This window comes from Tachysurus fulvidraco, chromosome 9 (assembly GCF_022655615.1).
Source record: "Tachysurus fulvidraco isolate hzauxx_2018 chromosome 9, HZAU_PFXX_2.0, whole genome shotgun sequence".
Lineage (NCBI taxonomy): Eukaryota > Metazoa > Chordata > Actinopteri > Siluriformes > Bagridae > Tachysurus > Tachysurus fulvidraco.
This window is the reverse complement of record NC_062526.1, coordinates 1,130,883-1,144,413: the sequence shown is the minus strand read 5'-3', so window position 1 is coordinate 1,144,413 and position 13,531 is coordinate 1,130,883. Positions and strand designations below refer to the sequence as shown.

General features: G+C 43.7%; 1 protein-coding gene across 1 annotated transcript in view; it reads left to right on the top strand.

Moving 5' to 3' along the window:
- The window catches only part of atp6v0a2b (ATPase H+ transporting V0 subunit a2b), a 20,728-nt gene extending 7,817 nt beyond the window's left edge, over positions 1–12,911 (top strand). The window contains exons 9-20 of the mRNA XM_027169115.2: positions 1,242–1,454; positions 2,222–2,372; positions 3,123–3,262; positions 3,357–3,514; positions 4,135–4,225; positions 6,426–6,544; positions 6,754–6,964; positions 7,240–7,359; positions 7,475–7,594; positions 7,727–7,844; positions 8,801–8,972; positions 9,883–12,911. Of these exons, the coding sequence (XP_027024916.1) occupies positions 1,242–1,454; positions 2,222–2,372; positions 3,123–3,262; positions 3,357–3,514; positions 4,135–4,225; positions 6,426–6,544; positions 6,754–6,964; positions 7,240–7,359; positions 7,475–7,594; positions 7,727–7,844; positions 8,801–8,972; positions 9,883–9,985 (1,716 nt within the window). The 3' untranslated portion in view covers positions 9,986–12,911. The remainder of the gene's footprint in view (positions 1–1,241; positions 1,455–2,221; positions 2,373–3,122; positions 3,263–3,356; positions 3,515–4,134; positions 4,226–6,425; positions 6,545–6,753; positions 6,965–7,239; positions 7,360–7,474; positions 7,595–7,726; positions 7,845–8,800; positions 8,973–9,882) is intronic.
- Positions 12,912–13,531: the final 620 nt, after the last annotated feature.

The window sequence follows — 13,531 nt, the reverse complement described above, 5'->3', positions numbered from 1 at the left end:
TGTACGGGTGTGTACAGGGGTGTGGACGGGGTGTATAGGTGTGTACGGGGGTGTATAGGGGTGTATGGGTGTGTACGGGGGTGTATAGGGGTGTATGGGTGTGGACGGGGGTGTATAGGTGTGTACAGGGGTGTGGACAGGCTGTATAGGTGTGTACAGGGGTGTACGGGGTGTGGACAGAGTGTATAGGGGTGTGTACAGGGGTGTGGATGTGGTGTACGGGTGTGTACGGGGGTGTACAGGGGTGTATAGGGGTGTATGAGTGTACAGGCGTGTACAGCTGTGTACAGGGCTGTACGGGGGTGTACAGGGGTGTATAGGGGTGTACGGGGGTGTACAGCTGTGTATAGGGGTGTACGGGGGTGTACAGGGGTGTACGGGGGTGTACGGGGGTGTGGATGTGGTGTACGGGTGTGTACGGGGGTGTACAGGGGTGTATAGGGGTGTATGAGTGTACAGGGGTGTACAGCTGTGTACAGGGCTGTACGGGGGTGTACAGGGGTGTGTACAGGGGTGTATAGGGGTGTACAGGGGTGTATAGGGGTGTACGGGGGTGTACAGCTGTGTATAGGGGTGTACGGGGGTGTACAGGGGTGTACGGGGGTGTACGGGGGTGTACAGGGCTGTACGGGGGTGTATAGGGGTGTACGGGGGTGTACAGCTGTGTATAGGGGTGTACGGGGGTGTACAGGGGTGTACGGGGGTGTATGGGGGTGTACAGGGGTGTATAGGGGTGTACAGCTGTGTATAGGGGTGTATAGGGGTGTATAGGGGTGTACGGGGGTGTATAGGGGTGTACAGGGGTGTATAAGGGTGTATGGGGGTGTACAGGACACTATATTGTATTTCTAGCACAGTTTCTGGCTTTATTATCCAAACAGCTAGTAAACACAGTATATTTGTTGTTGATCAAACGTCTTTTTTAAACTTTATAGTTGGATTTAGAACTTCTGCCTTTTACTTTCTGTTCCATGAAGACTGACAGGAAAAAGTCCTTCTCAGAAATGTTTCCAGTAAAAAGGAATAATTTTGGGATTTGAGTTTTATACGTACTTCTGTTTATATTGTTTATATATTATACACACACACACACACACACACACACTTGTACACACACACACACCTGTACACACACACACACACCTGTACATGGATATCCAGTCAGACTTTTGTGCATAGATTTATGTTACACTTTAGTTGTATGTGTATATTTTTGATTCCTGAGGTTTTCTCACGTGTAGGTTCTGCACCGGACAGAGGAGTACCTGAGGCAGGTGCTGAACAAAGCCTCGGAGTCTGTGTACACCTGGGTGATCCAGGTGAAGAAGATGAAGGCCATCTACCACATCCTCAACCTGTGCAGCTTTGATGTCACCAACAAGTGCCTGATCGCGGAGGTGTGGTGCCCCGTGAACGACCTGCCTGCCCTGCGGAGGGCGCTAGAGGAAGGCTCAGTGAGTCTGTGTGAAATACTAGCCTGTAGCTAATGACTATGTACTGCTATAAAGGGGGAAACATTTAGCTGTAACACAGATGTTCTTTCTTACATGAGAGAATATTCGTATGTTGATGTTTTTTATGTACATTTTTGCCCCGCCCACTTCTTCTACAGTAATATTTCATTCTTATTGTTCGACGCTTTAAATATATATATATTTTTGTATGTTGATTTTGATTATACAGGATTAAGAAATCTGTTAAAGCCATGTTTAGTGATGGCATTAAATAACGTCAATTGCTTTGGACCAATCACAATCCAATATGCAAATTAGTAACGATGACGAAGCAACAAAACATAGCTAATGTTGGTGACACGGGTATGCATATTAGTACGTGGTCCTTATTTACATACTCATGCATGGATGTGGTAGCCTTGTGGTTAAGGTGTTGGACTATTGACCGGAAGGTCATGAGTTCAAATCCCACTCTGGATAAGGGTGTCTGCTAAATGCCAGAAATGTGTAATATATGTATATGTAGACAGACAATACCATGTGCTGGTGTAGAGATGTTCTGTTTTAATAGTTTTAATCGGTGACTTGTTGTTTATATCCTGGTGTGTTCATGTGTAATCGGATGTGATGATTTTTTGCCCACCCCCACCCCCTCACCCCTCAGTTGTCTGATCACAGCTCTACTGTGTTTTGTTTTCTTCCTGTTCTCATTTAGCTAGAACTGTTACTCATCTGGTTCCTGTTTTTTTTTTTTTGTACTTTTTTAGAGAAAAAGTGGGGCAACGGTTCCTTCGTTCGTCAACCGAATTCCCTGTAACGACACTCCACCCACACTCATAAGGACCAATAAGTTCACCGCCGGATTTCAAAATATAGTGGATGCCTATGGAGTGGGCTGCTACAGGGAGGTGAACCCAGGTGGGTCAGAGAGGGTGGGTCAGGGTGGTGAACCCTTATGGGTGAGGGTGGTCAACCAGGGTGGTGAACCAGGGTGGGTTAGAGAGGGTTGGTTAGGGAGGGAGGTGAACTCAGGCAGGTCAGGAACGGTGGTAAACCCGGGTGGTGAACCAGGGTGGGTCAGGGAGGTGAACCAGGGTCAGGAAGGGAGGTGAACCCATGTGGTGAACCAGGGTGGGTCAGAGAGGGTTGGTTAGGGAGGGAGGTGAACCCGGGTGGGTGAGGGTGGTGAACCCGGGTGGGTGAGGGTGGTCAACCCAGGTGGGTCAGGAAGGGTGGTGAACCAGGGTGGGTCAGGGAGGTGAACCCGGGTCAGGAAGGGAGGTGAATCTGGGTGGTGAACCAGGGTGGGTCAGGGAGGTGAAGCCGGGTGGGTCAGGGAGGTGTGTCCCAGGGAAAACCCAGGGAAAAAGATGTCCATTATTCAGATTTATAAATTTTCTGACTAATTTAGGTCGTTGGAGGAGATTTTAAATGGACATTTTGTAGAAATCTGACTATTATGCTTAATGATTTTACCTCAAGGTCAAAATTTATAGCCACAAACAAAGTAAAGTGCAGACACACTGTGTGTGTGTGTATGTTAATGTTCAGCTTGCAGCTCCAGAGTCTGGATGTAACGTACAGGATGCTGTATAGATATCAGGAAGTCTGACTTGAGACTTGAGACTTGTTGTTAAATGAGGTTCCTCATGTCCTCGTCTCTCACAGCTCCGTACACCATCATAACGTTCCCCTTCCTGTTTGCCGTGATGTTCGGAGACCTCGGCCATGGCCTCATCATGTCCTTCTTCGCCTTCTGGATGGTTCTGTACGAGCGGGACCGTAAGCTGAAGAAATCCAGGAACGAGGTGTGTTTACGGTCCACATTTCTTCATCATCATCATCATCAACCCCTTTTTTTTAATATATTCTTTCCAAACTGTCCTTTCTTTCTTTCTTCAGCTCTGGAACACGTTTTTTGAGGGACGCTACATCATCCTGTTGATGGGGGTTTTCTCAGTGTACACCGGATTCATCTATAACGACTGTTTCTCCAAGTCGCTGAACCTGTTCGGCTCCGGGTGGAACGTCAGAGCCATGTTCACCCAGGGGCACTGGCAGTAAGTCGCTAGGTGTACGCATCATCCGTTTAAAGGAAACACAATAATAACTCTACATAAATCTGAGTTTGTTTATATATATATTTTTTTGTATCTTTATTCTAAAAGTATTTTAGTTTTTATTTTTAAATTCGTTATTTTTATTCATGACATTCGGACTAAACTTTCACCTCGTGTTCTTCCACTAACCGTCCTCTCAATCGCTTTGTTTCTTCGCTGTTTATTTATAGTTAATTATTGATAATTATTGATCATTTGAGTTACGATCGTTTACTGTCGTTCGATTAGAATGCATTTATTTATTACGGAAATAGAAAATAAGAGCCGATTTATTGTTTTATTTCCAGTTTGTTTTGATAGCATTTATTTTAAATTGTCATTTTAAACAATTGTACAAAATTAGTACATCTATTTTTTGTTGTTGTTGTTGTTGCACTTTGACTATTTTTAGATGTATTTATATATTATATATACATTTAATTTATTTTAATGAAAATTGAAATTATAATTTTTTTAAACTTTGAAACAGTACATTTTTTATTTTTGCAATTATCTTGTTTTTTGGACGATGTATTGTTACAGTTCGGTCTGGTTGTGTTAATGTTGTGTTGTTGTTGTAGGATGAACATGCTACACACCAACAGCTTCCTTGCACTTGACCCGAACGTTACTGGGGTCTTTAATGGGCCGTACCCCTTTGGCATCGACCCGGTAAGTGCTTCAGTGCGACTGCTCATATTTACTGCTGTTTATTCTCCTTCACCTGCTTAGAGGAAACCTGATGATAAACATTTTACATGGCAACACCCCAACAACCACCTAGTGTACATTGGCAACACCCCCAACAACCACTTAGTGTACCATGGCAACACCCCAACAACCACCTAGTGTACCATGGCAACACCCCAACAACCACCTAGTGTACATTGGCAACACCCCCAACAACCACTTAGTGTACCATGGCAACACCCCCAACAACCACTTAGTGTACCATGGCAACACCCCAACAACCACCTAGTGTACCATGGCAACACCCCAACAACCACCTAGTGTACATTGGCAACACCCCCAACAACCACTTAGTGTACCATGGCAACACCCCCAACAACCACTTAGTGTACCATGGCAACACCCCAACAACCACCTAGTGTACCATGGCAACACCCCCAACAACCACCTAGTGTACATTGGCAACACCCCCAACAACCACCTAGTGTACATTGGCAACACCCCCAACAACCACCTAGTGTACCATGGCAACACCCCAACAACCACCTAGTGTACATTGGCAACACCCCAACAACCACCTAGTGTACCGTAGCAACACCCCAACAACCACCTAGTGTACCGTAGCAACACCCCAACAACCACCTAGTGTACATTGGCAACACCCCAACAACCTCCTAGTGTACATTGGCAACATCCCAACAACCACCTAGTGTACATTGGCAACACCCCAACAACCACCTAGTGTACCGTAGCAACACCCCAACAACCACCTAGTGTACATTGACAACACCCCAACAACCACCTAGTGTACATTGGCAACACCCCAACAACCACCTAGTGTACCGTAGCAACACCCCATCAACCACCTAGTGTACATTGGCAACACCCCATCAACCACCTAGTGTACATTGGCAACACCCCAACAACCACCTAGTGTACATTGGCAACACCCCAACAACCTCCTAGTGTACATTGGCAACACCCCAACAACCTCCTAGTGTACATTGGCAACATCCCAACAACCACCTAGTGTACATTGGCAACACCCCAACAACCACCTAGTGTACCGTAGCAACACCCCAACAACCACCTAGTGTACATTGACAACACCCCAACAACCACCTAGTGTACATTGGCAACACCCCAACAACCACCTAGTGTACATTGGCAACACCCCAACAACCTCCTAGTGTACATTGGCAACACCCCCAACAACCACTTAGTGTACCATGGCAACACCCCCAACAACCACTTAGTGTACCATGGCAACACCCCAACAACCACCTAGTGTACCATGGCAACACCCCCAACAACCACCTAGTGTACATTGGCAACACCCCCAACAACCACCTAGTGTACATTGGCAACACCCCAACAACCACCTAGTGTACATTGGCAACACCCCAACAACCACCTAGTGTACCATGGCAACACCCCAACAACCTCCTAGTGTACCATGGCAACACCCCAACAACCTCCTAGTGTACCATGGCAACACCCCAACAACCACCTAGTGTACATTGGCAACACCCCAACAACCACCTAGTGTACCGTAGCAACACCCCAACAACCACCTAGTGTACATTGTCAACACCCCAACAACCACCTAGTGTACATTGGCAACACCCCAACAACCTCCTAGTGTACATTGGCAACACCCCAACAACCACCTAGTGTACATTGGCAACACCCCAACAACCTCCTAGTGTACATTGGCAACACCCCAACAACCTCCTAGTGTACATTGGCAACATCCCAACAACCACCTAGTGTACATTGGCAACACCCCAACAACCACCTAGTGTACCGTAGCAACACCCCAACAACCACCTAGTGTACATTGACAACACCCCAACAACCACCTAGTGTACATTGGCAACACCCCAACAACCACCTAGTGTACATTGGCAACACCCCAACAACCACCTAGTGTACATTGGCAACACCCCAACAACCACCTAGTGTACATTGGCAACACCCCAACAACCACCTAGTGTACATTGGCAACACCCCAACAACCACCTAGTGTACATTGGCAACACCCCAACAACCACCTAGTGTACCATGGCAACACCCTAACTAACCACTTAGCTCCACTCACCTCTTCAGGAGGTGCATTTTTAATAAAGCTCTACAGTACAAAGTGTCACATTCTGTTCTGTCCTGATGTTTTTTCCTTTAGATTTGGAACCTGGCATCAAACCGGCTCACGTTCCTGAACTCCTATAAGATGAAAATGTCTGTGATTTTGGGGATTGTTCACATGTCCTTCGGTGTCGTCCTGAGCGTCTTTAACCACCTGTGAGTCACTTAAACACCGTTACACCACAGTGGTGTTGAGTTCTGCATTCTGATTGGTCAGAAGGTGGCGATAGCTCTGACAGTAGCACAGTTTTATATCAACATAAAACATTGTCGTTTCTATAGTAACAGCTCGTTCACAGGAATGTTAAAAGAGAAGCTTTTTGTTGTTTGTCCTTCTCTTACACTGCGTCTCGTTTTGCTCTCAGACACTTCAGGAGGAAGTTCAACCTCTACCTGGTCTTCCTGCCTGAGCTGCTTTTTCTGCTCTGCCTCTTTGGCTACCTGGTCTTCATGATCGTCTACAAGTGGTTGGCTTTCACGGCACGAGACTCCCAGCGAGCTCCCAGCATCCTCATCCACTTCATCAACATGTTCCTCATGCAGGGAGGCGCGGGACAGCCGCTGTACACGGGGCAGGTGAGTGCAAAAATGACACCATATAATGTTCTATTTAATAAATTTATATTATTGATAATAATGTTGATGTCTCAAGGTCAATTATTTTAATTAAATTGAGCATTCGTGTCACTCTGATAAAGTAAAGCATTTATGAAGATTGGTGATTAAGGAGAAAAGAATGTTTACAGATTCACATGTACGGGAAGGAATTACAGCAGAATCAAGACTGAGAGGTGTGTGTGTGTGTGTGTGTGTGTGTGTGTGTGTGTGTGTGTGTGTGTGTAAAATCTCAGACGGGACTTCAGGTGTTCCTGTTACTCGTGGCTCTTCTCAGTGTTCCTGTGCTGCTGCTGGGGAAGCCGCTTTACCTCTACTGGCTCCATAAGGGCAGGAATCGATTAAGCATGTACAGGGTGAGAATTGTGTGTGGGCGTGTGTGTGTGGGCGTGTGGGCGTGTGTGTGTGGGCATGTGTGTGTGTCTTTATCTGTGTGTGTGTGTGTGTGTGTGTGTGTGTGTGTGTGTGCAGGGATATGAGCGTGTACGACGCAGCAGCGATGAGGAGATCTCCCTCATGCGTGCCAATGATTTAGAGGAAGGAACCAGCCTGGACAGTCACTCCAGCAGTTCAGACAGCCAATCAGAAGAGGTAAACCGAAACACGCCTTCATCTCATTGGTTAATGGCTCCTCATGCTCGCTGACTCACACTGGAAGTGGAAATGTCACCATAAATATAAAATGATATCTCGCTATTCATCGTTTTTGCATTTTAATTCCAGTTTGATTTTGCCGACGTGCTCCTGCACCAGTCGATACACACTATTGAACATTGCCTGGGCTGCATCTCCAACACCGCATCCTACCTACGGCTGTGGGCCCTCAGTCTGGCACACGCACGTGAGTCCATCTACAACACTCCAGTGCACTCGGTGTGGTCTGTGATCCATCACCACGGCTTGTTTGTGTGTTTTTGTTATCATAATGATGTAGTGATGTCGGGTTATTAGCTGAATGATATTGAACAGACATTTATTAGTCATTACATATTAATCACCTGAACACACAACCCCGGTCTGTAGGGAACTGAACACACACCCCCGGTCTGTAGGGAGCTGAACACACACCCCCGGTCTGTAGGGAGCTGAACACACACCCCAGGTCTGTAGGGAGCTGAACACACACCCCCGGTCTGTAGGGAGCTGAACACACACCCCCGGTCTGTAGGGAGCTGAACACACACCCCCGGTCTGTAGGGAGCTGAACACACACCCCCGGTCTGTAGGGAGCTGAACACACACCCCCGGTCTGTAGGGAGCTGAACACACACCCCCGGTCTGTAGGGAGCTGAACACACACCCCCGGTCTGTAGGGAGCTGAACACACACCCCCGGTCTGTAGGGAGCTGAACACACACCCCCGGTCTGTAGGGAGCTGAACACACACCCCCGGTCTGTAGGGAGCTGAACACACACCCCCGGTCTGTAGGGAGCTGAACACACACCCCCGGTCTGTAGGGAGCTGAACACACACCCCCGGTCTGTAGGGATCTGAATTGTTTAGAAGATGGATTGAATATAATAAATTGCCCCAGGTATGAATGAGTGCATGATGGGACTGGCATTCCATCCAGGGTGTATTTCCTGTTCACACCTAGTGTTCCTGGGATAGACTCCGGGTCCAGAAAACTCTTATCATGATGATGCACTTACTTAAAGAATCAGAGGCTGAGTGAAGACTAATGAACATCAAATATTTGCTTTATGTCTGAGATGTTCCAGATGTTTATTTAGAGTTGTAGATGATGTGTGTGTGTGTGTGTGTGTGTGTGTGTGTGTGTTTGTGTGTGTGTGTAGAGTTGTCAGAGGTGCTGTGGGCGATGGTGATGCGTGTGGGGCTGCGTGTGGACAACAGCGTCGGAGTTCTGTTCCTCGTCCCCGTCTTCGGCTTCTTTGCCGTCCTGACCGTCTCCATCCTGCTGGTGATGGAGGGACTGTCCGCTTTCCTGCACGCGCTGCGTCTCCACTGGTCAGTAAAGTCCAGAGTTGACATGTAAACAAATTTTCAGACAGAACTATTTTTAGTTCCATAATTTAAGACAGAGCGTCGTCCATATGCTCAACAGCAGTATTTATTACTCAGACATGTTAATTCAGTAAGAGTCATGTGGCTCTGTGTGAACTGTGTGAACTGTGTAGTCTGTGTAATCTGTGTGAACTGTGTAGTCTGTGTAGTCTGTGTAATCTGTGTGAACTGTGTAGTCTGTGTAATCTGTGTGAACTGTGTAGTCTGTGTAATCTGTGTGAACTGTGTAGTCTGTGTAGTCTGTGTAATCTGTGTGAACTGTGTAGTCTGTGTAGTCTGTGTAATCTGTGTGAACTGTGTAGTCTGTGTAGTCTGTGTAATCTGTGTGAACTGTGTAGTCTGTGTAATCTGTGTGAACTGTGTAGTCTGTGTAATCTGTGTGAACTGTGTAGTCTGTGTAGTCTGTGTAATCTGTGTGAACTGTGTAATCTGCATTTACTTTGTCATTTATTATAAGATTAATATTGTTTTTTTTAAGAAATATTTAAAAATTTCCCCTAAAGAAATGACCTGATAGAAATCACAGATAAATCTCTCTCTCTCTCTCTCTCTCTCTCTCTCTCTCTCTCTCTCTCTCTCTCTCTCTCTCTCTGTCGCTCTCTCTTTCACTCTGTCGCTCTCTTTCTCTCTCTCTCTGTCGCTCTCTTCTTCTCTTATTCGCTCTCTCTTTCTCTCTGTCACTCTCTCTCTGTCTCTCTCTCTGTCGTTCTCTCTCTCTCTCTTTCTCTCTCTGTCACTCTCTCTCTCTGTCGCTCTCTGTCTGTCACTCTCTCTTTGTGTCACTATCTGTCTCTGTTGCTCTCTCTCTCTCTCTCTCTCTCTCTCTCTCTCTCTCTCTCTCTCTCTGTTTCAGGGTGGAGTTTCAGAATAAATTCTACAGCGGTGCTGGAACTAAGTTTTCTCCGTTTTCCTTCTCCCTCCTGCACACGAGCTTCGAGAGCGAAGGATTGCTCTGAACACTGAGACTCACTCGTTCTGTAGGACTGGAGCTTTACCTGAAGTGCCAGAGTGATCCGGAACAGATGGAGCCTCGATACTGTATACTGTATTTCCTCCTTTTAATGTATGTATATACGGAGTGTTGCACTGACTGCCTTAAAGGTCCAGGCAAATACTGAGACTGTGAACAACGTTCCTTCACGTAGGACGTTCATTTTATTCACCTCCTCCTAACGTCACTCGGCTCTTGGGCCGCTTGAGGTTTTTTCCGGCTGTCAAACAATTTTGGGGACAAAACAAAACATTAAACTCACTTTTACAAATCAGCAATACACTGATTGTAGCTGTTTAGCTAAGCAGCACAAGCTATAGCTAAGGTCACATACAATCATCTCTAAATAGTGAGAATCATCATTTAAATCATATTCTGTTAAATTATTTTGCCACATAGTGCTTTATTTACCGGATACAGACACAGAAGGACTTGTTTATGCTTCTTTTTATAAATTAAACACTTTTGCGTGCTTCAGTCTAGAAGCCTGGAATTTTATTTTGAAGCTCCGACGTCGGAGGTGTCCGAGGCGCACACTGATGGCAGTGATTGTGTGTGAGAGATACACCAGGAAAGACAAAACTACATTAACTTCCTATCGCTCACATTCTACACCGAAGTCTTGTACAACAAAAGGCACAGATTGAACAGATTTCAGCAGCTTGCACATTTATTTTAGAGCAAAGGAAAAAGCGTTTCTGTTCGAACTTTACACGTGCTGTTCAAGTCTAATGTGGGAAATTTATTTCAGGCCTGAAGGCAAACACAGGATATTCACACTGTTTGAATAGTGTGTACAGAAGTGAGTTTACAGAAAATAAGGCATACGGTAGCGAATTACAGAGTTAAACATGGTTTGTTAGCATCTACAGTACATAGTCATTACAGACAATGTAAAGAAAGTGATGGTGAAATCGATAAAAAAAATGTTCAGAACATCAACGTTTCTCTCAGATATGCGGATAATTTGCTGAGAAACGACTCCTTTTTACTTTCCGTAATTAGCATTAACCGCTAACCGAGCTCGACATGGGAAAGTTTTCTAACCCCGTATTTGACCCATGTGGACTTCTGCGTATTCAACGGAGGTGCGTCGTGCGTTTACGTTCCTGTGACGGGAAGTTATAAGAACACTGTTGCTAAGCAACCGGATGATACGGGTACCTCGTTTAAGCCGTTGAACGTTTAGCTAACGTTTAAGTAGAAGACGAGCTCTTTCGCGTGGACATGGAGGTGTAGAGACATGTTCCTCATGCGTGCTTTAAGCTTTAAAGGTTTTATGTATTCCGAAACTTACACTTTAATTACACTTACCACGGAGCGCTAAGATAATCGATACGTATGCGTTTAATGTGCAAATACGTCCGTGTTCTGTTAGCGCTCGATCCTGAGTGTCGTTACAGGGTTATTATTCAACATTGTTCCACATTTTTTCAGCATAGATACGGTTATGAATAGTTTATAAAATTATTCTTTCAGATATAACGTAATCTTGCGTTTACAGTTAATGCAACAACGTTTAATGAAAAGGTTCCAGCAGAAGCTTATTGCGGTTTGGTTAGCTGTCAGAGCTAAAAGTCATTTTCCTCATGTTAAGATTTCTCTTTTTGGTCATTTATAATCATATTTGAGGACAATATTGAAGTTCCGGGGTTTTTTTTTTTTTTTTTTTTTTTTTTTTCTTGTTCGTTTTTACGATCACATTGTCTTTACGTCGTCATGGTGCTTTTATATGCTAGCATGCACGATTATTAGATATAGTTGGAAATGTTTAGCTACAGTTGCTTAGCAACAGTGTTCTCACATCAGCGAGACTTTGGTGTTTTTTTATGTTTGCCTTTCCATGTTGAAATTCCAACCTAACGCACCGCACGTCGCTGTGATTCTGAATTTTATTTTCATCACACGTTGCCTGTTTGTTTGAGACAAACCGCACATCAGGAAGTGGCTTTAAGAGACACAAGTGTATTTTTTTATACGTGTTTTCCTGCATCTTTCCCTAAGTATTAGGGATTCAGGGACATGTTGGTACAGTTTTGGTGTCGGACACCACTCATGTTTCCTCTGATAGAAAAAAAATGCTTTATTCAAATGTTTTATGACTAGCATCGTTTTTCTAAGACTTGCTGTTTTTAAGGTAAAACACTAAAAACTCACGGCCGAGTCCATTAGCTTTACTACGTCCTGATGCTAACTGTAGTATTTGTTTGTCAACCATAGTAGAGCTTTAAACATGAAACTTCAGGAGTTTAAATTAAACCACACTTTTTTTTTACCTTTTCTTTATTCCGCAGTGAAGCAGATCGTCTTCTGAATTTTTTTCTGGTTCCTGAAGTATTAATCCAAAAGTAATAACCAGCTCGTCTTTTCTGTCTTCTGGCCCGATTCTGTTCAACTCCTTTTCGTTAGTGTGTGAATTTCACTCCTTTATTCATTCCACTCACAGATTTTAGTTAATTTATTGAATGTAATAAATCTGGGTTGATCGTGTAGTTGATGTTATTTGGAAGCTGTTCTATTCCTGTCTATGGATTTGGATTTTGTTTGTTTTCTTCTTCTTTTTTTTTATAATCAGAACAAATGTGTTGATAAATTTATTGATATTGAAAATATGTTTTATTTTCCGTAAATCTTTGAGATTGATTGAATGATCAGAATCAGGTTGAAATGGACTTTTGTTTTGTGCAAAATTAAAATCTCAGAAATCTTCATTTCTGCAGTAGAATGTGTCATTAATAAGATTTATATACAATTGGGACAATGTGATCTGTATGACTTCCGACGAAGGGAAAGCGCTTCGTTCAGGGTCAGTGTGAAGACGGGATGTGGTGTTTCAGCAGAAAAACGCTTTCAGATTATAAATAAATTAAAAAACAATGGTATAAAAAACATGCTTTTGTTTTCTGTTGTGTTTCATCCAATCAGCTCCATTTACATAAACGATATAGCTGAAGGCATCAGAGCCTCAAGGAGGTCAGAAGTGATTAGAGAAGTGTTTTTATGTTTAGATACAATGCTTCACGTTTGAAGTAATTAAATCCTGCATGAGCACGTGGGATTACATTGACATTATTGACATTGTTTACATTATTTACATTGACATTGTTTACATTATTTACATTGACATTATTTACATTGACATTGTTGACATTATTTACATTGACATTATTTACATTGACATTATTGACATTATTTACATTGACATTATTGACATTGTTGACATTATTTACGTTGACATTATTTACATTGACATCATTGACATTGTTGACATTATTGACATTGTTGACATTATTTACATTGACATTATTTACATTATTTACATTGACATTATTTACATTGACATTATTTACATTGACATTATTGACATTATTTACATTGACATTATTGACATTGTTGACATTATTTACATTGTCATTGTTGACATTATTTACATTGACATTGACATTATTTACATTGACATTATTGACATTATTGACATTGTTAACATTATTTACATTGACTTTATTGACAT